The sequence below is a fragment of the Micrasema longulum genome, unplaced genomic scaffold (assembly GCF_059751315.1).
Source record: "Micrasema longulum isolate JH-2025_06_02 unplaced genomic scaffold, ASM5975131v1 h1tg000875l, whole genome shotgun sequence".
NCBI classification, from domain to species: domain Eukaryota; kingdom Metazoa; phylum Arthropoda; class Insecta; order Trichoptera; family Brachycentridae; genus Micrasema; species Micrasema longulum.
In genome coordinates, this window is record NW_028278067.1 from 107242 (window position 1) to 132450 (window position 25209).

The 25209-nt window shown below is 31.3% G+C and overlaps 1 protein-coding gene and 1 long non-coding RNA gene across 3 annotated transcripts; one reads left to right on the forward strand and one right to left on the reverse strand.

Moving 5' to 3' along the window:
- Positions 1-1314: 1314 nt before the first annotated feature.
- Positions 1315-8830, reverse strand: Ttc19 (tetratricopeptide repeat domain 19). 2 transcript variants are annotated; one of them, XR_015823189.1, is made up of 5 exons: positions 8238-8830; positions 6920-7108; positions 5733-5893; positions 2909-3056; positions 1315-1721 (listed from the first exon to the last, which is right to left on the reverse strand). XR_015823189.1 is itself a non-coding variant. In XM_088231346.1 (5 exons), exons 1-5 carry the CDS (start codon positions 8720-8722, stop codon positions 1470-1472), a joined length of 1023 nt encoding a protein of 340 aa, XP_088087472.1. In that variant the 5' UTR covers positions 8723-8829; the 3' UTR covers positions 1393-1469. The 2 variants fall into 2 exon arrangements, 1 of the variants encoding a protein (XP_088087472.1); XM_088231346.1 differs by having other exon boundaries at positions 1393-1721; positions 8450-8829.
- A 1640-nt stretch (positions 8831-10470) lies between these two features.
- On the forward strand, positions 10471-24926 carry LOC148278479 (uncharacterized). Its single transcript, XR_015823194.1, has 3 exons — positions 10471-11595; positions 11717-11893; positions 24651-24926. It is a non-coding gene; the product is annotated as an uncharacterized LOC148278479 (long non-coding RNA).
- The last annotated feature ends 283 nt before the right edge of the window (positions 24927-25209 follow it).

Sequence of the window (25209 nt, forward strand, 5' to 3'; positions counted from 1 at the left end):
CAATAGAATCTGCATATTTTGCATGTCGGAATATTATAATTCAATGTAATTGTAATAGTGCAGATCATACTCCTTTTATTGTTTTATTATAGTGTAGAATGAAATTAGTATTATAAATAAAATTATTAGAAAAAAATATGTTTTGCCATAGATTTATTAATTCTCTTACACAAATATTGTATAATTTCAAAACACATGTTTATGAACCACAAAAATTATTTAATGTGTGATTCAAATTTGGTAATAAAAATACCTTGATGAATTTTAATCAATTCTGCTAACAGTTTTAATTTATTTTTAGTTTTTCTTTTTTAATGTTTGAAATAGTAAAAATTTGAACCAAAAATTAGAAAAAACTATGATTTATTGACGCTCTGACGCATCTCTTTTTGCTTTCTAAAAAATAAATTTTATAGCAATGTTTGCATACCTAAAACGATAAATATATCATTTGTGCATTAAAAAACACAATCTTAGAATGGTACAAAAACAAAGGCCTAGATATATATTACATATTACTCGTGGAATTAGTTTTATATGAAAATTAGGAATCTTGTATGCTACACTCAATATATAAATATGTATATAATGAATTGCTGGAATTAACAGTTACAAACCCCAATGGATGAATTAAGAAAAAAAGAGATAAGGGTGCCATTATTAACATTTTGAAAAATCAACAAATTAAAACGACTGTGTAACAAATCCCACTCTATTGTATTGAAATATCAAAATAAATATTCAGGTTAGTTGCAAAACCCACTTTGACTCGTACGTAAATCGTAAAGCAATTGTCTTTTGTTATTTGCTCATAAGTAGAAAAAGCCACCAGAGTGGGTTTTGTAGCTTAATTAATTAATCAGTGCAATGTATATAATATTTTTTTCTGTGTTTAATCAAACATTTGTGAAATAAAGGCAATACGATCATTCTTACACTTAGATCGGTCCATGAAAATTGATGTATTGGAGTGAAAAAATATCCTTTACATAAATCTTTATTGTAGCCAAATGAGCTATGTAATCACTAAAATTACCACTGAAAAATATTATTTCATAATAAAAAATATAAAGTAAGCATGTTTAACCAACTAAGAACTGTAAAATCATAATACTATTTACTAAAAAAATTCAGCAGCTGAAAAAAAAGAAATATAATTAAAATTAAATAACTTTTTTTAACCACTTATTATTATTAAAAATAAAGTTGTTTAATTTTAATTATAATAAATAGCCACAAAGTAAGTGCTTTAAATATATTTTTTTATTTAAAATGAAATATTTGTAACTTTATTTGTCAGCATGAACTCTTATGAAATTTTACATTGTAAATGTTTATTTTATTCAGTACCTTTTTAAAGCTACATTGCACACTTAAATAAATTAAACACTGTTTTTGGAAAATATATACTGTGAAAATAAATGGTACTTTACATATTTACACATTTCTATTTGTGAACTTACAATTAACTATTTCCGATTCATTTTATTTATTTCTTCTAAACATAAACTTGCTTCATCTCGGTATTCCTGGTTATTTCTATCAATACCTAATTTCCAGCCGTAGCCACAACATTTTCTTGCTTTTTCAAATAATCGTTGTCTTAAGTAGATTCTTCCTAAATTAACATATATTGGGCTAAGTTCTGGCAATTCTTTAAGCAAGTGTCCCCGCCTGATCGCTTCTTTTAAATAAGTTTCTGAAGAAGTCAGGTCATCCAACTGTAATAAATATATTAATAATTATATTCATATAGTAATGTGCAATATATCTTAAAATGAGAACACTCTTTAGCAATGACAACCTCCTGAACCTTAAAATCAAGCAGCGTTTGGTGGAATGTTACATTTGGTCCATATTATTGAAAGGCGTTGAAATATGGACCTTAAAGAACAATATTTCCAACAAGCTGGAAGCCTTTGGAATCTGGATACACCGACACATGCTAAAAATCTCATGGATAGAAAGGGTAACGAATGTAGATGTACTCCGTAGAGCAAGAGTGGATCGTGAGTTGATCGGTATAATTTAACGATGTGAATTTGGGGTACATCCTGCGTGGGTACAAGAATAGACTGCTTAAACTTATTACGAAAGGCAAAATAAAGCAACACCAAGAAATGGGACGGCGTCGGATTACGTAACATGCGAGAGTGGGCTGGCATCAGGAGTGTCAGAAAATTCTTCCAGATGGCAGAAGATAAAGAGGCCTATTGCATAGTGGTCGCCAACGTCAGAGGGATCTGTTGGGGAACTCGAAGAAGAATAATAATGTATACTTACTATGCATTTCTTTATATCAAATGCATGTTTTTTTGGATACTTGGCAATTTATAAAAAAATATGTTTTAAAAATAATATTTGATTTATTTACGAAATATAAAAATGTAATGACTGGCTAAAAGTCCATCTTTGATATCCTTATTAAGTCCCAAATAGACTTCATCAAGGCACTTCAAACGTATTTGTCGCCAAATGTGAAAATCATCAAATGTTTAAGCATAACTGGTAGATACTTGTTACAGTCAATGTTTTCCCAATTGTCAGCCATATTCGACAGTCAATATTTGTTTGCGACATTTGACGATCGTATCTGGTATCAACTAGTGACATTTGATGATTTATTTGTTGTTATTTAACATCTAGTATGTTTGTAGGCACCTTCAGAGACGGAGAACTCCTTTGAGAGGAGGATTTTAAAGGAAATTCATTTACTAGGTTATATGACTTATCGGCTGATTTGAGTAATCACTTTACACACTGTGTAACATTCACCATTATTCAATATTGTGTAAAAACATTTGGAAATACTCCAAATATTGTTTAAAACATAATTATTTTTAAAAGGATGGACCAAACAATAAATATAATAATCAAATTGAAACATTCCAACATTTTTAAAACTTACTTTTTCGCACATAGTTCCAATATCACTTAGCAAGATAACAATTTGCTCTTCATGTCCTTTTTCAAAATGGGTTAAAATTTCATAAGAGATTTTCATGTGTTTCAGTGCGTCCTCATATTTTTTTTCATCTACAAGTATTCGAGCATACCTGTAAAGATATTTTTATCAGAATGAAACATTTCATCGGCCGGCGTGCATTACCATCAATCTACAATTTTGGCAAAAATGATATTTTCATATTGGGGGATTTTTAACACCTGTCTCCTGGAAAAAGGTGATTTAGTAGATTGACGGTAATACACGCCAACCGACGATTCATTAAATAAAAAAATTATCTCCTCTGCAGTACTCTGCACAGTGAGGTTAAGTTTAAGTTTTAAAAAATATATTTAAAAAAAAAACTAAATGCACAGTATGTAGGTAAAGTGTGTTGGAATGTTTAATAAGCATATGTTTATGTATTAGTGCCTGTCGGTGAACCAAGTAAACATATGTTAGTAGACTCAGTCTTTTGCTCATTCGGCTCATTTAGGCCATCATATCTCCCCATCATCGTATCATTTGTGTCTCCATATCTTTCGTGTCTTTCATGTCTCTAGTTCGTTTCGTTCGCTTGAGCCAAATGTGTATGAGTGGTGAATAAAGCAAATAATTCTAAACCTTTGACTGGTTTGTCAGCATGATTTTCTTTATAGATTTGATAATATTGTTCTTTAGATATTATAATATCACAAACCTGTAGAAAACAGATTATTATATAGTTATATTATATATTATAGAAAGTTATATTTCATGCTAGGTTTATTTATTTTTTATTTACTTATACAATTAATTTTTAAAATCCCTTAGAGGGTTTACATTTTTAAAAATTAGGTTTTTATATTTATAACGTGTGCAGTTATAATACATATATTTCTAAATAAACTAAGGCAATAAAAGGAAATGAAAAAAAAAAATACACAAATAAAAATTTTAAAAAAACATTATTCGGCCTCTAGCACAAAATGGATAACTGACCTAATAAGTTATTCCACAATTAGGTTGTTATGTTTTACATTGTTTCATTTGTAATTATTTTTTAATGTTATATCGTCCGATTGGACTGTTATTCTGAAATTCATATATTTTAATCACTATTTATTTTAAGTTACTTTATATTTTTTAATTTTAATTATTATGGTTTAACATGGGCACAGCCTAAAAAGCCATTATTAGGTTAGTGAGTATGAATGTTTTCATAATGAATTAATAAATAAATAAATTCATCAAATTGTTTCTGTAATTATTTATTCTGAACAGAAAAATATATAATCTAATAAACTGGAGTGAACAAACTAACCTCTTGTTCACATTAGAGGGCATTAATGAAATACGAATACCTAATGTTTTCATCTCAACAATTCATAAAATAGCATTTTTATCATGACATTTCATAATTAGTGTCAATTAAATTTCAAGTGTGATGCGCAGGAGATAAAGGAGAACAAAGGAAGCCAGTATAGGCATTAAGGTACCTACTATAGATATAGAGTGTATATGTAGGTATCTAATCTACCCACTAACCACAGAGATAAGGACACAATCTCGTTCAATGAATGAATGAAATGAGCTAGAGATCCATAAGACACGAAGATATGAAAGATCCAAATGACACAAAGAGCCATTTAATTCGGCGCTCTTTTCGTTCGCGAACTAACTGACCAAGATGAAAGAAACAGGTCTCTAGTTCAATGTTTCTGGCCTTCTCAGTATGACAGGGTCGTTCGCGAACTACACACCTCTAGTAAATATACCATCTGGAAGGCACTTAACGTCTGGACAAGAGGTTTCATAATTGGAGGAAGGAAATGATCCAACCTGAGATATGCTGATGTCACCGCATTCATTGCATCGTCAGAAATTGAAATGAAGGAGCTAATTGACCGAATAGAGGCTACTAATTCAGACCTGGGTCTCTCAATGAATATGAGCAAAACTAAGCATATTTATGGTTATTGGTCGAGCTAATAAAGTAGCAACATTATTTTTGCTGCATAACTTAGAAAGAGCAACAATTTAATTTATCTAGGTTCTCTCTCTCATCAGCGATGGTGGTGGGTGTGAAGGTAAAATACTTGACTTGTTGGTATTGCCAAAAGTACTGTGAGTCGGCTGGTGAAGATTTTGAAGAATTGCAGCATTACCATTAACACCAAAAAGAGACTGGTGAAGGCCTTGGTTTTCTGTGTTCATGTAAAGTGTGGAGTGATTGACACTGAGAGAATCTGAAAAAAAAATCTAAACTTTCAAGTGTGGTGTTTGCGGCAAATGCTGCAGATTCTTTGGACAGCCAGACGTACAAGCATATCTATACTCCAGGAACTAGACATAAGAGAAAGACTAACATCCATATGTGAGAAAAGAATTCTGCAGTTCTTTGGACATAATTCCAGAGGAATTTTGATAGTTTGGAGAAAACTATCCTTCTGGAAAGTGTCGAAAGGACAAGGTTACGTGGACATCAACCGACAAGATGAAGTGGCTCGGTCACTGAATTATCAGAACTATCACTGATAAATGCCTACAGAACAGCACAAGGCTGTTCCGGGTGGAAGGAGACTGTCCACAGACGAGTCGTGCCTGGAGTCGGGCGTGATCACCATCCTCAGACATGAGGTACGGATTAAAGAGACCTACATTTAATTTTAAAATGTACGCTTTTGCCTACATATACAAAATTCTCGATTGTCACAAAACTGTTATATTAGCTAAACAAATCTGATGTTTATAATCAATAATTTGTGGTATAGACACAAATAATTAACATGAATTAAAAAATACTTACCAGTCATTAGCAAGTGCTATTAATACATTGTTTTCAGATTCAGTGTCATATCCAATATTCTTATGTAAATTTTCTAAACTCCACTTATATCCCAGAGTTGCCCTTTCTTTATCTCCTTTCATATGGTAAATTCTTGCCAATTTCAAACTTATATGTATGTTCTAAAAATGATAAAAATAGAGTGTCAAATAGTTGGAACGAATATTTATGACATACATGATGCCAAATTAAGTTGCCTGTAAAAAAATACTACGTAAAACAAGTAACAAAGAACCCCAATAATCATTGTTTGTCCTCAAAATAAATAAAATATATTTAATTAATTTAAATCACTTTTGTAAAGCACCCTTGAGGTATTATTTTATGAAAATGGCACTTTTTCAGAAAAATAATTATATGGATTTTACTGGATACGCATAAGCGATCAAGAAATTATATATTTTTTTATTAATAAATTTCATAAAAGGTACATGTTTTTTTAAAATTCTATACAGATCTACTTTTATACATCTAGTAAATGTTATCACTGCAACTCTCCAAAAAAAGAGACTAACTCTTGTGCTTGGAGAGTGACTTACACTGTTGTAGTTGTTTATTTATAAGAGTTTATATAATTTTAAATATACAAGTACATGAGAAAAAAAAACATAGGATATATAAAGAAAAAACAATAATACATTCATACTAGAAAATTTTGAAAATAGATTTTTTACAGTATTAACTTTAGACCTAAAGCAAATCCAAAAGTGTCGCAATAAAAAAATATTACTTAAATCTTTTTGATAGTGATAGTTATTAATGTAATTTATATAGATAGTGTAAAGTACGGTGTTTTATGTTTCTTATATTATGTTTTCCTACTATTTCAGATGTATAAACTATGTATGATATTATGTATTGTCACAAAAATGATTTCTTTTTTATGTACGGTCCCAAATGAGTTTTTTTTTATAACTCCTGTGAGTATAATATCTACTAAATGTAATATGTTTTATTAAAAAAATAAAGGAAAAAGACATACGAATCGTGGTAATTAGATATTTCCTTCCTAAATAAGTTCTCCATCTCTATTGAGATACATGTAAATATATTAAGTATTTAAATCTTTTATAAAAAGTGGCTAAGTTTTCCATTGCATATGTTTCTATTTGTATGATAATATAAGTGTGATTTAAAAATATAAAAACCTTTATATCATCTTGTTTTAAACCAGTCGCGATTAATCTTTGCATAATTTCAACAAAGAGTTTCTCGGCTTTATCATACTGACCCAAACCAAGAGCAAGATTAGCCATGACATCGTAGGTATAAGTAATGGCATTCTGATTTTGTGTTTGTTGTGCCATACGGAGTGTTATATGTAACAATTGTTCAGCCTGAAATAAATACGCATTTGTCATTATAAAAACCACTAATAGAAACAAAATGAATACTGGAAAACTAATTTATATCAGACTATGTATAGTTCAGCTTTTAGAGTGTAAATAATAGATTTGAAAATTCAGTAAAATTATAAATTAGCATATTATTTTTTTAAAGATATGGATCATGGAGTTCACTCTTCATTCACTCTGAATGAATTCGAAAAAAAAAGAGTTAAGGGTATTATTTTTCAATATTTCTGAAAATCTACAAAATAAGATGACTGTGAGTCCCGTTCCATTTATTTATTTAACACTTTATATACATATACAATATATATACATATAAGGGCGGGCACACTGCCTTAAGGCAATTTCTTCCTACCTATCAAACCCGTTCAGTTTGAGAAAATTACAAGTACACGGACGTATTGAATCTTATGATTTTATACAAAATTAAAGACAAAGATTAACTAAAGAAATAAAAAAATTAACTCTAACTATGAAGAGAGTCCATTTCGTTGAAATATAATCAATATTCAGGTGAGTTACAAATTCCGCTCTGACTCATATTGTGAAAATATGTATGTTGGAAACTAACTGAGTCGTATTTTTGCAGACGGAAAGTAAATTTAAAAAAATATATATACATAAAAATAGTAACAATTGCGAAAATGTCCACCATATTGTGCATCTTGCGCTTATGGTAACCATGCATGATGCCCTAGGTATGATTTTGATTTATTTTATTACAAGCTTATTTTATGTCAAATGATGTTTCCTCACTGGGAGACCCCCGTATTGAGGGAAAGATTTTATATTTTAAAATTCAAACTAGTTTGTAATTAATTGAATTTAAAAACATTTTCATTTACCTATAAATATATAAGCTCTATTAACTCGAACTTACTATTAATCAAATATCTATATTTAAGAGTGGAAATTCTAGAACTATTACAACTCGCTAAATACATTCATTTTAATGGATTTTAGGTCAAGAATTTGATTTGTTGTTGATAAATGTTTTAGGTATGAGGGAGCAGCGCCTCCATAGCCCCGACTATCAAAAATTATGCAACTAAGGTATCCGCATTAGGGAAAACCACAAGGGTCAGTCCAACCATAGTGTACAAAAGGGCCTCACCCTTGGGGAACCGGCTTATTGATTACAATATTCTTGACGCCATGTAAATATTTAATTTTGCTACAGAAATAAAAGTCAGGTGACATGTAAATCCTCAAACATCGGATAGTCAGGTTGAAGAAAATTTGGAAAATAAACTACCACCCAATTTGCAATGTCATAATAAATGACAATGTACCTACAGTGACAGTTATAATATACACATTACTAACTTTGGCATATTCTTTTCTCTGAATAAGAAGAATAGACCATTTTAAATTCACAATCATTTCATCTTCAGCGTTTGTCTTTTTATCTATCTCGGGCCAACTGAATAGAGTCAAACCAAATGCGGTTGTAAAAAGTGGTTTGGCATTAATCTTTCCCTGGAAATATTGGTTTCTAAAAGAGTGTGCTGATTTTGTGATTTGCGTAGCAGAGTATGATGAGGAATATTTTAGTGAATTCTTTATTTTATGAATGGCAAACCAACTTCTCCTGTACATTTTTCAACTATTGATTTAACTCGATTAGACTTTTATTGAATATAACCTAAAAATCTAGTAAGAATTCACAAAATAACTGTGACAGCTCCCAGTATAGAAAAATAAATCAAGGAAGAAAGTATTGTACAAAAAGCTGAGCTGAGATGATGTGAATGGTAAACCAAAGAGAACATTTAATTTAGAAATAAAACCTACCCATCAAAAAAAACCAAGCAATTGGATTGTTAGAAAATTTTATTTGGGGCTCGTTAAAATTAATTTAAAAGTTACAATTCACTTGATGTGAATTACCAAATTAACTTATGGAGAGTATTTTTAGAATAAAAATTCCTAAAAAAATAACTTGAAAATAAATAAAAAATAGATAAAACACAATTAATTACGTTATAAAATCTGACACATTTTAAACTACCATTGATGATGTCCTACTTTAAAATAATGACATGCATTCAAGAAGTTTGTTGTATTTTTTGTATGATTTTTTTGGTTTTAGCTTTCATTTGCTTATGCCATAGCTTTGATTACAGTTCCTAATTTAATAAGCTGCAAGATGAATTTAAAAACAAAAAATCAATTATATCTCAAAGCGACGCTCTAAATATTATTTGCATTATTTTGATGGTTTATAGTTTTTATAAATAGTGTGTTTTGATGCTTTAAATATGTTTTATACTGTATTGGAGATATTGTACTATCACAACAATGTTTTATTTTTATTTACCATCCGGATTGATTTTTTTATTAACCTCCTGGGGTGGTATTCTGAATTTTCTTCAACCCCTAGACATGTAATGGGCCCCTGATGATTAAACGTCAAATTTAATGATGCATAAAACTGTTTAAAAAAGGGAAAAACTAATACGGTTTCTTCAACTCAATCTAATGAGGTGCATGTTTTGGGTAATGTTTGAGTTTGCAATAATATTCTAAATGAAAATAATAATATTTGTTTTCGAGTGTTCATACTTATTTTAATTTTAATCTTCAGTGTGGCCATATATGTTGAAAAGTGTGAACGTATGTAAAAAAATGAAAATCTGCAAACCGATCACTCTCTGGGGGTAGACAAAATTCAGAATACCACCCTCTGCTGGTATTATGAACGCATTTATAAAGCGGTATAGCGCGTCTTTATGTTCTAAATGCGCGTTTTATACACGACAACTCACCGTGCATATAGTTGAACTGTAAATAGGAGTAGTTCAGCAGCTGCTATTCCGCTATCTCAGACGAGATAAACTTCTCAGGCTCAGGCGGTGATGTCCTCCTAAAAGAGGCAGGCGTCGGAGTCAAGGTGGAGAGGGCCTATGTACATAACTGCTTATTAAAACATGTTTGAATATGATATTACCAGTTTCTGCTTTTAAGAAAATTGGGTTTAATTTTTTTTACTAAAAGGGGTCACCCTCTCAAGTTTTTTATTTTTATATGACCATTGAATGATGTTAACATTATACTTTTTAAGTACATTAAAAATACTAATTGTTCAAAAAATGTGTACCAAAACACTTTTAAAAAAAATAGAGAGAAGTAAAAATTAATATTTATTTGTGTTTATTGTTTATGACATTTTAAAAAGGTTTCAAACTGTCTACCGCTGTCAACTGTCACTTGGAGGACTTTTGAGTCATTTGAGTATCGCTAATGAATGTTTAACTCTAAACCACGGACATCTGTATATCTAAACTCTAAACTTTAAGTGTATCCGGCTGCTGTATTTAAAATTTAAATACTAATGCGACATAAATATAAAAAGTGAAGTCAACTAAAAATAAAAGGAACAATTAACAAAAATTAACTTTTTCAGTATGAATAATTTGCGAATGAAATACCGAAACGAATCCTCGACTCCGGTTAAAGTTTTATGCAATTCACGGAATACTCCAAAGGAAAAAAAGAGTGCTAAGTTTGAGACTATAGAAAATATGAATACCCCAACGCGACCCAAGTTAAAATTGGGTGATAGTTCTACCGACGTTCGAAAAATATGTGTTGCAGTTAGGTTTCGCCCCATGAATTCCAAAGAAACTATTTCTGGTGGAGAATGCCCCTTTAAAGTTACGGATAAGGAAATTACGGTTAATTCCGGTTCAACTTCCACCGATGTCGGAGGATTTGAAACTGCTTTTAGTTATGATCACATATTTTGGTTTGGCGACGATGATATGACTAATTTTTCAACTCAAAAAAATGTTTTCGAGGATATTGCACTGCCTCTATTAGATGCTGCACTAGAAGGATATAACGCTTGTTTATTTACCTACGGACAAACCGGATCAGGTAAAACATACAGCATGATGGGATCTGATTACACGCTGTGCGGGGAAGGGTCTGGTATTATTCCGAGGTTTTGTAATGAGCTGTTGATTCGAAATCAAAATAAAGAACATGAAGTTTCCATTAGCTATTATGAAATATATAATGAGAAAATTCACGATCTTTTAAACGTTTCAAATGAAGTTGAGAATAAAACAAGTCTCAGAGTCAGAGAGCATCCATCCACTGGACCCTATGTAGAAAATTTAAGTCGGCACGGAGTAGATTCTTTAAACGAATTGAATGTATTGCTTGCACATGGTAATAGGCGCCGTGCCACGAGTGCCACATTGCACAACAATTACTCGTCTCGCTCCCACGCCATCCTGGAGGTTTCGGTATGTTCGCAGCAGAGTCTATGTTCTAAGGTGAGCTTGGTGGACTTGGCCGGCAGCGAAAGAGTGGCATCTTCCTTCGTCAGCGAGGAACGCTTTAGAGAAGGCTTGAGCATCAACAAGTCTCTTCTTACCCTAGGAAAAGTTATTACGGCTTTATCAGATCAAAGGAGAGGGAATTTTATTCCTTATAGAGAGTCTGTATTGACCTGGTTGCTTAAGGTAATATTCATTTAGAATTATTTTATTTCAAAATCTATTTGGATAATAATAAAAATATAAAAATGTGTACAGTGATACATTCCTGCCTTCAATATTAAATTGTTTGAATGATAAATTTCAGGAGAGTCTAGGCGGAAATTCCCGAACTGTTATGCTCGCCACTGTATCTCCGAGTGTCTTGTCAATCGAGGAAACACTATCAACACTGAGGTACGCTTGTCAAGCTCGCCATATTGTCAATCGAGTGGCCGTGAATGAAGATCCTCAATTGAAATTGATTCGGGAATTACGCCAAGAGGTGAAAAGTTTACTTATTCTTTGTTGATCAGTATTATGTAGAAAATTATTGTATTCTTTTTGAAAGGGTGACAAGTGTAAACTTTACAGAATATCTGATACACCTATACTTTAAGGACCTGGGCCGCAATTATAAAGGCTATCTTCATCGGTACATATCGAGATGGTATACTTAGCTTCTTTACTATTTCTATCTACCATGGTAGGTTCTACCGACTTGTCACATCAACGTCATATGATCGAATCCAACCAATGAATGATGCCGAAAATTTAGTCTGCGTTACTTACTCAATAAAATTTTTAAATAGTCCTCATTCATATTTTAAATAGACTTCGGTGATAAAAAGTGGCCACTTCGAACGATATTTTTTAAAAATAAATTGCAATTAAAGCAAAAACGGCTCGGTGGAACAAAACTTTGTCACTTTTAGTGAGTAGATATGGATATTTTTATTTTATTTATTTAATAGCATAATTATACATTTTTACAATTTAAAAAAAAATTTCACTTGTTATATTTTTACTAAAACTAAAATCCCACCAAGCCACTTATAGAATATAGACATTGGTACATACCCATGTGCCTACCTCAAAATTTAAAGGAGGGGTCAGTAGTTTATCTTCGTAATCGCTCGGGAAAATTTATCTTCAACTATGACGTCATAATGAAGATATGAGACTTCAGTGTGTAGATATGTGTATTGCGGCGTACTCATCCCCTTGTTACATATCGATTTACCTACCAAAAACTTGAAGGGGGAGGGGGTCGGTATTGTATCTTCGTAATCGCTCTGGAGAATTTATCATTAAGTATACTGTCATGGTGAAGGTATGACGTCCTTTACTTCCCATTGTAATCGTGGCCCTGGGCTTGGAAGAGGCGATCACTCGCTCTCCACTCAGTAGCATGGCTCTTTAAATATCTAGACTTTGAGGGCGAGAAGTAATTTACGTGGATCCGTCACAATAAATCTACACAGGTCGCGGTGACGTCAAGAGCTTATATGTATAGCACTGACCCCCATCTTCCAGGATAAGAATAAGCCAAATACAATATTTGTTTCATGTAGAATAAAGGCTTATCGAACTCACATTTTCATTGTAATTTGATATTGAATTATTGTCCATTTGAATTCAATGGATTACGGTAATTTTAAAATGAAATGTTTTAACATTTTATGTATATATATTTTAGTATAATGTTTTATTTTCAACAGGTAGTACGTCTTCAATCGGTACGGAAAGATTTTGAAAGCAGTGTTACAGAAAAAAAAGATACATTATCTGATGCTAGAAAATGTTTGATTAAAACCGACATGATAAAATATCAGAATGATCTCCTTAATATAGAATTAAAGCAGAAAGCCATCGAGGAAAAATTACAAGTAGAGTTGTCTCGAATAGGAATAAATTTGCAAGCAGCAGAAAAACGGAAAAATGAATTAGAAATTCAAAATGAGGATTTATTCAAAAAAATTAAATGTGACAATATTCCTGTATTTAGGAGTAATTTTTTTGAGAACTTGCAAAATATCCTGGAGCCTGGTGATGTAGATAAGGTGTTTGATACCAACATTTGTAAAAATGACATAGCCGTGCACTTACAGCATTTGGATACATCAATAAATGCATTAAAATCTTTATATGCTTCGAAGGGTTCAAAAAAAAGCTCTGATAATGCAGTATTAACAATTTTAGAAAATATGTCATCATCCTTTATGGATTTAAAGAAAATAGTAACTCTTGAATCCTGACATTTTAAACATAATTGTGTATTTATTATGTTATAATTATTTAATAGTTTTATGTTTTAGTTACCATATAAACCACAAACATCAGTTGGTTTGACCATAGGATTGGTTCAACAATAAAAGATTATAGAAACTTGCATGGCTTCTATAATCAAATTGTTTTTATGTAAATTTAATTTATGGCTTGGCTCTTTGAGTATCTGCTTGATTTTATTGGAAGATACTTTTACACATACTAACTGAACCGTTGTAAACTGACAATATAAATTAGGATGCATTTGTTTATAAAATAAAAATACTAGTCTAAACCAAAAGGGTTTTATTTTATTAAATTAAATAATTAAATTAAACAAAACTTTAAATTGTATCAATATACGAAATATGTTTTTTGGTAAGGTATCCAAAATAAAAAACTTTTTTGGATTTAATTCTACTTTATTTAAAAAAAATATATGTGATGCGTTCGCGTTCTTGTTATTATTATTTATGTTTAAAAGTACCCTTGATTGACTATTTTTTTACCTCAATTTATTTGATAAAACTTTTCATGTCCGGGCGCATAAAGAATACAGTTCTATTTGTGAAATAGGAATAGAATCCTGATCAGGTGTTCGATTAGTTGGCTAAATTCAGGTATCGAGTGGAGTAATAGTTTGCACGTTTGCTTAATATCCTGGGTTTAATTCCTCGCAATATTTGTTTTTTTTCCCCCAGCAATATTCCACTGTTGCAGATTGATCACTTCACTGTAATGTGGCAGGTGATCAAGATACGGTACATTTAGTATGTGTGCCAATGGAGTGCCCTATGCACCAACAGCAGATGGGAGCATGATAATGATGATTCTAAGTATATAAATGTGACATTTGATCAGCAGTTTTTTTAGTATTTCCCCCAGGGAGTTTGTAAATATATTTGTTTAGGCATTTACAGGGATTATGATCTGTCGTTTGTTAGCATAAATATTATTTAAACATAGGCAGAATGGTATGATGATGATCATTTGATTGAAAAAAATCTACAAATAGTTAGATATTTATATTTTATTTTGATTAGCCTGTATTTTAAAGACATAATGAATGATAAACGTTTTTAGCAGAAGGCATCACTCCTTTTCATCCTTAGTGCTGAAATAATCCACAACATATATTGTGTGAAAATGGAGTAAAATAAATATATGTATATCTATTAAAAATGAGATTGATAACATTTAAAAAGAGGGAATATGGAAGTCTAGGCATTAACCAGATACTTAATCCAGACAATGAGAGGTCCTCAGCCCTGTAAACGATGCTCATTATTAATGGTAATACAAATATGACTATTTTGAATTTTGTCTTGATTTATGATTTTTTAACACAACCTGTTAGAAACATAACTTCTAACTGATGATTGAACTCTTGATTCTACACGGAAAGTCAGGCAGGTAAATATTTAAGTTAGGTGTATAATATAGTGATTTAAATCTCATATTGAAATTTAAAAAATCCTATTAAAAAAATAAATGCAGGAACTGACGTAAAAACATGTAAAAAAGCCTTCTCTGCCATGCTCCGTTTGCCTGTTACAGAGATTTTATTTTAAAAATATTTCTTAATCCTAGATAAAATAGGTTAAATAATACTCTAAATGCATTTAACCGCCTCAAAGTAGTTAAATTTTCACTGTAATTTAATTAAACGTTTTCGCAAGTATGAAGGCTACCAATCGGATAATACACAGTCATTTTTGAAGTACCTATATCAGATTTATTTATTTCAGAAACATTTAATTGGTGAGTATCTAAGTGAGTAGGTACCTTACCCATCCCGGCAAAAATCGCTATCAACAATCCGAAATTGCACTTCTTAATTAATTACATTTTTAATTTTATGCTGTTGATGTCTGATAAATAGCAACAATATCATTTTAGGACAGAAAAATATTCACATAAAGGTATGGTAATAATATAGTAACAAGTAATAATATGTACATAAAACTGAAATAACATAGCAAGTTAAGTATATAACACAAAGAAATTAAAACAAATCATAATGATAAACATTTACATACAGTTAGAAATATTCGAGGTAAAAGAAGAACTTTAAAACTAAATTTCACCTTCCACGTACCTCCTCAAGTAGTATTTAAAAAAATTAATATAGTCATTTTTTAATGTTCTATAGGACTCCGGTAGCCTGTTGTACTCACTACAAGAAAGGTACAGCAGATACCTTAGAGCCCTAGAACATACCTTGTTGTGTGTGATCCAGTTACGTGAATATTTTGACTCTGTTGCGTATTATACTGGTGGATGTCATTGAAGGTATAGCCAATATTAGTGAGAGAGTTTTTATTTACGCCTTGAAGCACCGGTTTTGCAATTTCATAATACGGTACGTCCAAAAATGGGAGAATGTCAGTAAATTTGTAAATGTCTTTGACATGCGTTTCCATTGGTATTCCGTGTTTGTTTCTTATAGCTCTATCTTGTATTACTTGTATTTCTGATACACCCTTTTTTGTGGCAAATCCCCAGATGTACGACAAGTATACCAAATGAGAGTGTATCATTGAATAGTACACTGCACGGCGTGATGAGATCGGAAGAACTCCCTTTGACCTATGCATTATGCAAATCGCTGCCCTAGTTCTTGTATGTTCAATAGACTACTTTGCAAATTTTACAAGAGACATTTTTTTTGTTTTTATAGTTTAATAAGTAAAATCAGTAAGTGGAGATTGGCACTCAAAAAATGATGAAAATACTATTAATAATGAAAAAAATAATAATTCTTTAGCTACATGGATGCGTAATAAGATAATGAACATATTGGCATTTATAACTCAATTTTTCTAAAAATGGTCTGAACATACAAGAACTAGGGCAGCGAAATGTAATGTAGTTAAATTTTTCAATGTTGAGACTGAGTCCGAGTCTGTTGATACAAAGCAAACTTTTAAGATGGTGAACATCTAGTTGCATTTCATTTTCAAGGTCCTTTAGATTACGATTGTGTAGTAAATAATTGTGTCGTCTGCATACAGTTGAGGTGTACCTTTAATACCCCAATGTGTAACATCATTTATATAAATTAAGAACAGCTGTGGTCCGAGAACGGAACTCTGGAGTACACCACATGTGATCCCCCCGAAGTCACTTGATTGTCATCCAATCTGAACTAAGCAACTTCGATCACTTAGGTAATTTCGAAACAGCTCAAGAGAAGTCCAAGATAGTATTTTATGGTAGACTGTATCGAAAGCTTTCTTTAGATCTATAAATATACCAGCAGTGTATTCACCCTGGTCTATATGTTGTTGAAGTGTTGCAACAAAATCAAAAACTGCACGAACTGGCGTATTAGATAATTTGCCTAATCCATATTGTTGTGATGAGAGAAGATTATTGGATAAAAGATATATCATTAGACTGTCTTTAATTACTTGTTCAAAAATCTTAGAAAATACAGATAAGACCGAAATCGGTCGATAATTAGAGACGTTTTTACGCTGTCACTTTTATATAAGGGAACAATTTTAGTTAGTTTTAATTTATCAGGAAATATACCACTCGCCAGTAAATCATTAGGTAATAAGGGAAACAATATGCCCTGCTAGTTGATTTCTACAGTAGGAGAGTATTTAGCTGTTACTCCATTCAGACTGGGAGCTGCTTTTGGTTTTAGTTTTGGAATAAAATTAAGAATTTTTTTTTATTCGTTCGAAAAGTCGTTTTTTTCCGAGATTACAAAATTTATGTAAATAGTGCACTGTAACCTCATTTTACACGGTTTCGAAATAACATGTTTTTGTAATGAAATTAAACAATTTTTTGAACATAAATTAAACAATGCGTAATCAATTTTTCCATACTATCCATACTAGTATTATGAACGTGAAAGTGTGTTTGCCTGTTTGTTTGAGTTTCCTTCACGTCGCAACGGAGCGACCGATCGATTCGATTTTTTGCATAAGAATAGCCGAAGAGCTGAAAAGTGTATTAGGCTACTTTTCACCCCTAAAAAAAATCACACCTTAGAGAAAATTCTTAGAGGAAAATAAATTAATAATGAAACATACTAACGATGCTACGTCGCCATAGACTTACACAGAGGTCGGAAAACTATATCTCGCGAGCCACCTGCGGCTCTTTAGCCACTTGAGCACATCTTACAGCGCAATTTTCTCATTTTGTTCGATTTATTTCGTCTACGGGTTCTAAAGAAGAACTTTCAGGATTATTGCCACTGAAAAGTCCAACACGTGAGGAGGATATTGCAAATGCTGTCATTAAATACACGAAGAAACATCATATTAAACTTTTATTCAAATATGATGCAATAGTTTCAATTTCAACACAATATGGCGATAGGGCAAAAATTATGACCGGATTGAGATAAGGCTTTTTATTTATTTTTAAGGCAAAGACGAAGACGACGCTCGACGGGCTTAAATTAAACTTAACTTAGTTCCCAGCACTATAGTCCTTAAAATATAGCTTGATTCTTCTTCTTCGTTTTTTAATGGCCTTTTCACCTCTCAACTCGGGTGTTCTGGCCATATATAGCTTGATTAGATTAACAGTTGTCAGCAAAAGTGACGACATAACTTTGTAGTAACGTCTTAGGAGTGATTTATATTGACACTCGAAAAATCATACGTATCTGGCATGTTATTTTTTTTTAAATACAATGCTTGACATATAAATCAACATAATTATATAAAATCAGATTAAAAAAAAAAAAAAAAAACCTAATCATTAACGATGTTCTTACAAGGTTACATCATTTTGCAAAAATGTTAGAGATGGGACAAATTCATCAATGTAAATCGATCGAATAAGAAGATAATTCATTTGATGCTGTTTGTGAAAAAAGTGTAAATGTCTTATTTTTTTGGAGAATAATTGTCTTAAACACTCTATATTAAGCTTGTTTTTGTGTTTTTATATCAATTTTCGGAAACACAGTTTCATGTTTGTTTGAAAAAACTAATCAAATCTATTTGATCGGTACATAGTCAGTTGTCAGTACTTTCCCATCACTAGTTTGGCAGTTGTCATTTTAATCAAGCTATATTTTAAGGACTATACATTCTACAAAAACGAATAGAAATGTGCCTACTGTCGACTGCGACACGATACAAATTACTAGTGCTTTAACACTGACTTTTTTCTACAAAAAACCCAGTTTACCCTGATGATGGCTCCTGCAATGACAGTCGAAACGTCGGAACAAATCTAACACACACGGTATCACCCAAAAAAGAAACATATTGAGGCTATTTCTTATTCCGAATAAATAAAACATATATATATAATATTCCATTCAGAAAAATCTCATTGTTAAACCACAAAATAATTAACTAACTGATTTCGTAATGAATTAACCACCCGAGAGAAACCGCGGGTAAAAGCTAGTAGTAATATACCAATTGTTGTTTACATTGCTCTTTTACATGCTTGGCGTATATGTAATATAATATTTATTTATTTATACATCAACGGTTCAATATATGATAGTCATAGTAAATAATCTTTGTAACGTTATATTTAAGAAAAAAATGAGCTACAGCAAATTGTACCGTAAAAGCATACAACTCGAGACAGTTTTCAACTTCAACTGACTATATCTTTTTATATATTTCATATTACGCTTTCAAATTTTAAAACAAATTTTAGTCTATGTTTCAGGTTACAGAAGCATACCGCACATGTGGACATATTAATATCCTTCAATTTATTTTATTTTTTTTTGTTGTTGTCCCAATTTACCTGCAAATTGTTGCAAATATGAGACACAATAAGAAAGTCGTAGTTTCCTATGTAGCATTTTACTGCTTTAACCATGAGACAATAAAAATTTAAAAAAATATCCAGTTTCCACGAATAATATTGTAAATATGTCGTGCACAAATAGAGAAATTAAATAAAACAAAATTTCAGCTTTAAAAAGCATGATATAATTTAAAAAGCTTACGTCTACAAATAAAAAAATCCTATCAAAAACAAAAAACCTATTTCAAAAATCGTAAAAAAAAATCAAATTTAAAACTTAAAATTGAGACTGTGTGTAATTTGAGACACGTATATTGCTAGAACAATAAACAATTATTAAAATGCATACACTATCTTCACCTTATATACTTTAAGATCTTCACAGTCTGTACTTTTCTGTAATAAAATAACTACTGTAGTCGTACCTACCTAATTACAAAATAATTGAGTTTCTCCTAATTATTAAAAATAACTATCAGTAGAGATTTGATACAATTCGAGACTTAATAATTGAGACTTATGCACCTAATTTGAGACATCTCAATTTACCTTTAAAAAAAAAACCTTTATTTCTTGGAATTTTTAGTTTCACTCTGCCAACCTACGCCAAAAGTGTCGAACATGGCATTGACTTGTTTACGGAAAAGTGCCTCTCATGAGATCGTATTATTAAATCGATTTATATCCCTACAGTTTTTTTTTTTACTAATAATAGAGTTTTGAGGCACATGTAATTCAGAAATATATTTGAATTAAAAATCAATGTCAATTTCTCAATAAATAATAATAATAATAATAATAATCATAGTTTATTAACAAAATAACAATGACTTTATCTACTACTCACACACTTAAGTAATAGATTTGTTTGGATCATGTCTAGTCTGCCTAACTAGGTACAGCCTGTTTTAAGGCAGAAATTTTTATGCGAAAATAAACAATAACATTACTACCTACTAGTTAATTTACTATACTAAATACCACTTACTTTGTCTTAATTTCATCTTGACAGCAATTATACGTTCACAAGCAAAACCATTTGAAGGACACTGTCGGTGCTGCCAGAGTAGCAATGATACCACATGTAATTATTATGTGCCGCGGAAGTTTCGTCTCAAATTACATTCAAGTCTCATGTTGTATGCTTTTACGGTATATATTTTTTTCAAATCACGAATTGATTTTTGTCGAACTAATATTGACTCCATATATATTTTCGGCATACTAAATGATGCAGTCGATGTGCCATTAGCATTCCATATTCCGACTCGTAGGTTGAGAAACAATGAAGTACTCTTCATTTATCAGCATACAACAAACTATGGCCTTAATTCTCCAATGACCCGTCTTTGTCGTATTGTTAACTCAAGACAAGATCTATACTTTATTGGTTTAAGTTTACAACGATTTAATCGAGCACCAACTAAATAGTCCAGATCTTCTCTTGATGTCCCCTATGTCAATGCTTCTTTTCTTTAAAAAAAATGTTTTTAACTATTCTTATATTGGAACATTAATACCCTATGAATTATATAAATGGACAATGTCCGTTAATAAATAAATAAATAAATACAAGGAGACCTATCCAGCATTGTCCTTTTTTAGTATACTAGCGTATCTCCCGTGAAAAAGAAGTTCGAGTGTATGTATTTTCAGCTACACAATGTACCCCAAAAACGCGCTACCGCTTATAGAGTCGCCCGTACGGACAAATACCATTATAGTGTTATCAATCACAAAGTTATAAAGCTACAGTTTGCAGCAAAACAATGGGCCGTAGGTACTCCGGTCGAGAATTGCCAAATCGGTATTAATTTGCATTATAATTAGTTTCAAATATACCTATTTATTTCCTTAAAAGGCAGGTATTATATATTTATAATTGGAGGGTTATTCCGATTTTATATTTCTATTATTCTTTGTTTATTATTATAATAAGGAAATTGCCACGTTATTTACGAGCAAATGTCAAGCACAGCGACGAAAGCATTCGTTACGCTCTCTTATTGAACCAAAAACCAAGCCGAAAATTTGCAAGGTTTTAGTGTTTTTTTACCCAATCAACAGGCTTATGAAAGCCCTAACAGATTGGCATTATTGACTATATATTATAAAATAAGGCAAGCAAGGACAGTATTGGTACGCAAGTTACGGTGAGGTACATTAAGGTTAATATAAGCAAGAATATCATGGACATCTATCTATACAGTTTATTCATTTGTGCAAGAATATCGAACCAGCCCAAATCCTTCTGAATTCCAAACTGAAGATATGAAAGTACTCCAGACGATCATAATAGTTAATTAAGAAAGTATTTGATCCAATTCTAAATATGAACGATTTAAAAAAATTACGTTGCACCGATTCAATCCGCGTTATGTGAATATTATAATTAGGAGACCATATTATAGAATTAAACTCAAGCAGGCTGCGAACAAATGATTATACAATGTTATTGCAATTTTTGGACTTTTGAATGGCTTAGATATTCGAAAAATAAATCCACAGATTTTGGACGCTTTCTTGGAAATGTGATCAATGTGATGGTTGAATTTAAGTTTGTTATCAAAAAGTATCCCAAGATCTCGAAACGTCTCGACGTTCATTAAAATTGTGTTGTTGATTGAATAATTGAAAACGATTTTATTTATTTTTCTTGTGAATTTAATAGACATACATTATTTAAAACTAAAAATAAGTCGTTTTCATGACACCAAGTAGACATAGTTATATTCAATACATAGTAATATATAGTAAACATAGTTATATTCAATAGAGCGAAATGGCATCTCTATAAGTGGTAGAGCGGCGTGTTGTTACTCTTAGTAATATACCTTCCTTCCTACCTAATATTATTATGGAATATAATGTTTTCTTTGTCGTTAATAATGAATTAAATATGTTTAGGTAAATATCTGTAGGTATCTTAAGGCTGAAATTCTGGAAGTCACATTTGGTAAATTGTTCAGGAGAGTGGTTTGAAGTTGTAAAACTGTTTCAAATATATCTCTCGAAGTAAAAACACAATTTATTGCTGTTTTTTTTTTATAGGCTTTTGATAAGAATATTTAAGAATATTTAAGAAAAAAACATTTAAATTATGGACTTTCAAATAACTATGGGACTAATGTTGTTCTAACCGCCCGGCCCGCGCCCTAATTCTTCCTCGGACTTTAGTATAAAAAGTCATGTAGAATATTGAATTAAAAACAATGTACATATTTATGAAATTTTCTTTGGGCATTCAATTACGATAAAAACATTCAACTACGTGCCATTAATTAAAACATGAATTATTGATGAAAATAACAGGTAAATATAAATTTAGTGACATGATATTAATAGCAATAAAACAGGAATTGAAAGTAAATAGTACGTGAAAAAAGGCAAAATAAAATAATGACAATAAGACTTAATCTTGTGCAAAATCCCTCATTTCAGTAGTGGTATACCGGAGGATTCCAATGTTTTAGCATTAATATAATCCGAATATATGAACGAAATGACATTCATAACTCAATTTTGCAAAAAAATGTGACTTCCAGTCTTTCAGCTTGAAGGTACAGATATATTAATGGCATTAAATAATTTACACGTTCTATTGTTGATAACTCATAATTAATGTTAACATATTACAACAGAGATGAAGAACATTTAAGAGAAGGTAATATAGAAGTCCAGGCATCTACAGGGCTTATGACCTGTCAATGGCTGGTTTAAGTGGCCACTTTACACACTGTGTAACATTCACCATTCTGCCTATATTTGAACATCTATATTCCTTAAATTCTTTCATCTGTTGATGTTTGTGAAGTTAAAGAGCTGAAACCTTTATTTATGCGGGTGAGATTCAACGAATTGAATTATTTCACCTACATACTGGGCAACGCCTGAAAATATTATTTTTTCAATTTCTATACTTCTTCATGGACCAGGTAATTTATCAACAATATTTTGAGTTTGTCCAAATTTTTGTAGACAAGGACTGGATTCAACTCCCTGGGGAGCTGTTTATATTAACATATTACAACAGAGATGAAGAACCTTACCTTAACATACCTTCTCTTAAATGTTCTTCATCTCTGTTGTAATATGTTAATATAAACAGCTCCCCAGGGAGTTAAATCCAGTCCTTGTCTACAAAAATTTGGAAAAACTCAAAATATTGTTCATAATTAATGATTGTTAAACCTCACTTAATGACTAAACGTTAAAGAAATGAAAGCCATGACAAAGGAATACCAACTTTAACTTTAAACATTAACTTTTCTAATCATGCTGAAAGTATGCAGTACCATGGAATAAACTCTCTTAAAAATCGAAGAATAATGTTGGACCAGTTATTTTTATTCAAATTAATAAATAATAAAATTGATTCTCCTAACCTACTAGAAAGACTTCCATTCCGTGTGCCATCTAGACCGACAAGACAAAATCTTTTGTTTTACACTGAAAACGCGTCAACAAACTATTTTAAACAATCTACAATACCTAGAATATGCGACCAATATAACAATATATTTACCGAGGCTGATATTTTTTGTGACAATGTATGTAAATTTAGGTAAAAAATTATAGAAATTTTGAGAGAAGCAGACATTTAACATTATTATTTTATAAATATTTTTTCATTTCGTTTCTTTTACATTTATTATATTGAACATAATTTAAATTATTGTATTAAGTGTAAACAATTTTTTTGGTGTGTGCATGAGTTTCTTACTCTAATATACAAAGAAATTGGCAATATATGTGTACATACTGTTTGTTTACCTAATAAAATAAATAAATAAATACCCAGTTAAACAGGTCAGCATACGTAATTATTATGATTAAATGAATTATTACTAGTATAAAAATACTCAATTCCCCACGAGATGATTAATTTCACTCTTCAGACGCCAGTCTAGGAACTACGAAATATTACAACCACCTATTACACAAATACTCTAAGTTGACTTTTCCGGGGACTGAACTCAGGATCTTAGGCATGATAGCCAAACGCACTAACCAGTACGCCACTCATGAGTGAAATATTAACAAAAACACAGTTCGGGTATTTAGAATTACCCCTCATCGGGTGTAAATACCTATAAAATAAAATACAATAATTATACAGAACAGTACTGAGGCTTAGGTGGAGGGGATAAGCCAGGGTGAGTTTTTTGTTTACTTATTAGGAATATTAAAAGCAGGGGTGCAGAATTATGTAACATATGTAGATACATATAATTTTTTTTTGATTACAGGTAAATTTTTTTAATCTCACAATTTAGTTTTCAAGTTTTTACTGAAAAATCTCACAATTTACCTTTTGACACTTATCTCCACTATTTTATTTGCTAAACTGGGTTTAGTACTGCATCAAACGTCCAAGTCGTATTGGGAACGAGCTTTAACAAAATTGACCCAATCATTTAAGAGCCTTCTCTACGAGAGTGCTCAAATAAAGGAATAAAGACGATTGTGAAGAAGGTCCGTGGGGAGGATCGGAGGATGAGAGGAATGGGTTCCACTTAAGTCGAGTGCCGAGTGCTGCTACTTGTTGCCGAGATTGAGGGCGGTTTCCATAGCGACGGCATACAGCCCCCATCGCCCCCCTGCCCCCGTATCGATCCAGCAATCTGGACAAGCTCGCAGTAGAGTGAGGTAAACTTTATTTTATGCGATTCACCTTCCTGGCAGATTTATTCTGAAATATGAGAGTAACAATATTACACGGTGACGTTGCTCTATGTATGATAAACTACTCTGCAGATGGATATAATTTTGTCTATTTTTATCGAATTAGGTTGGGAACAGAAGGAA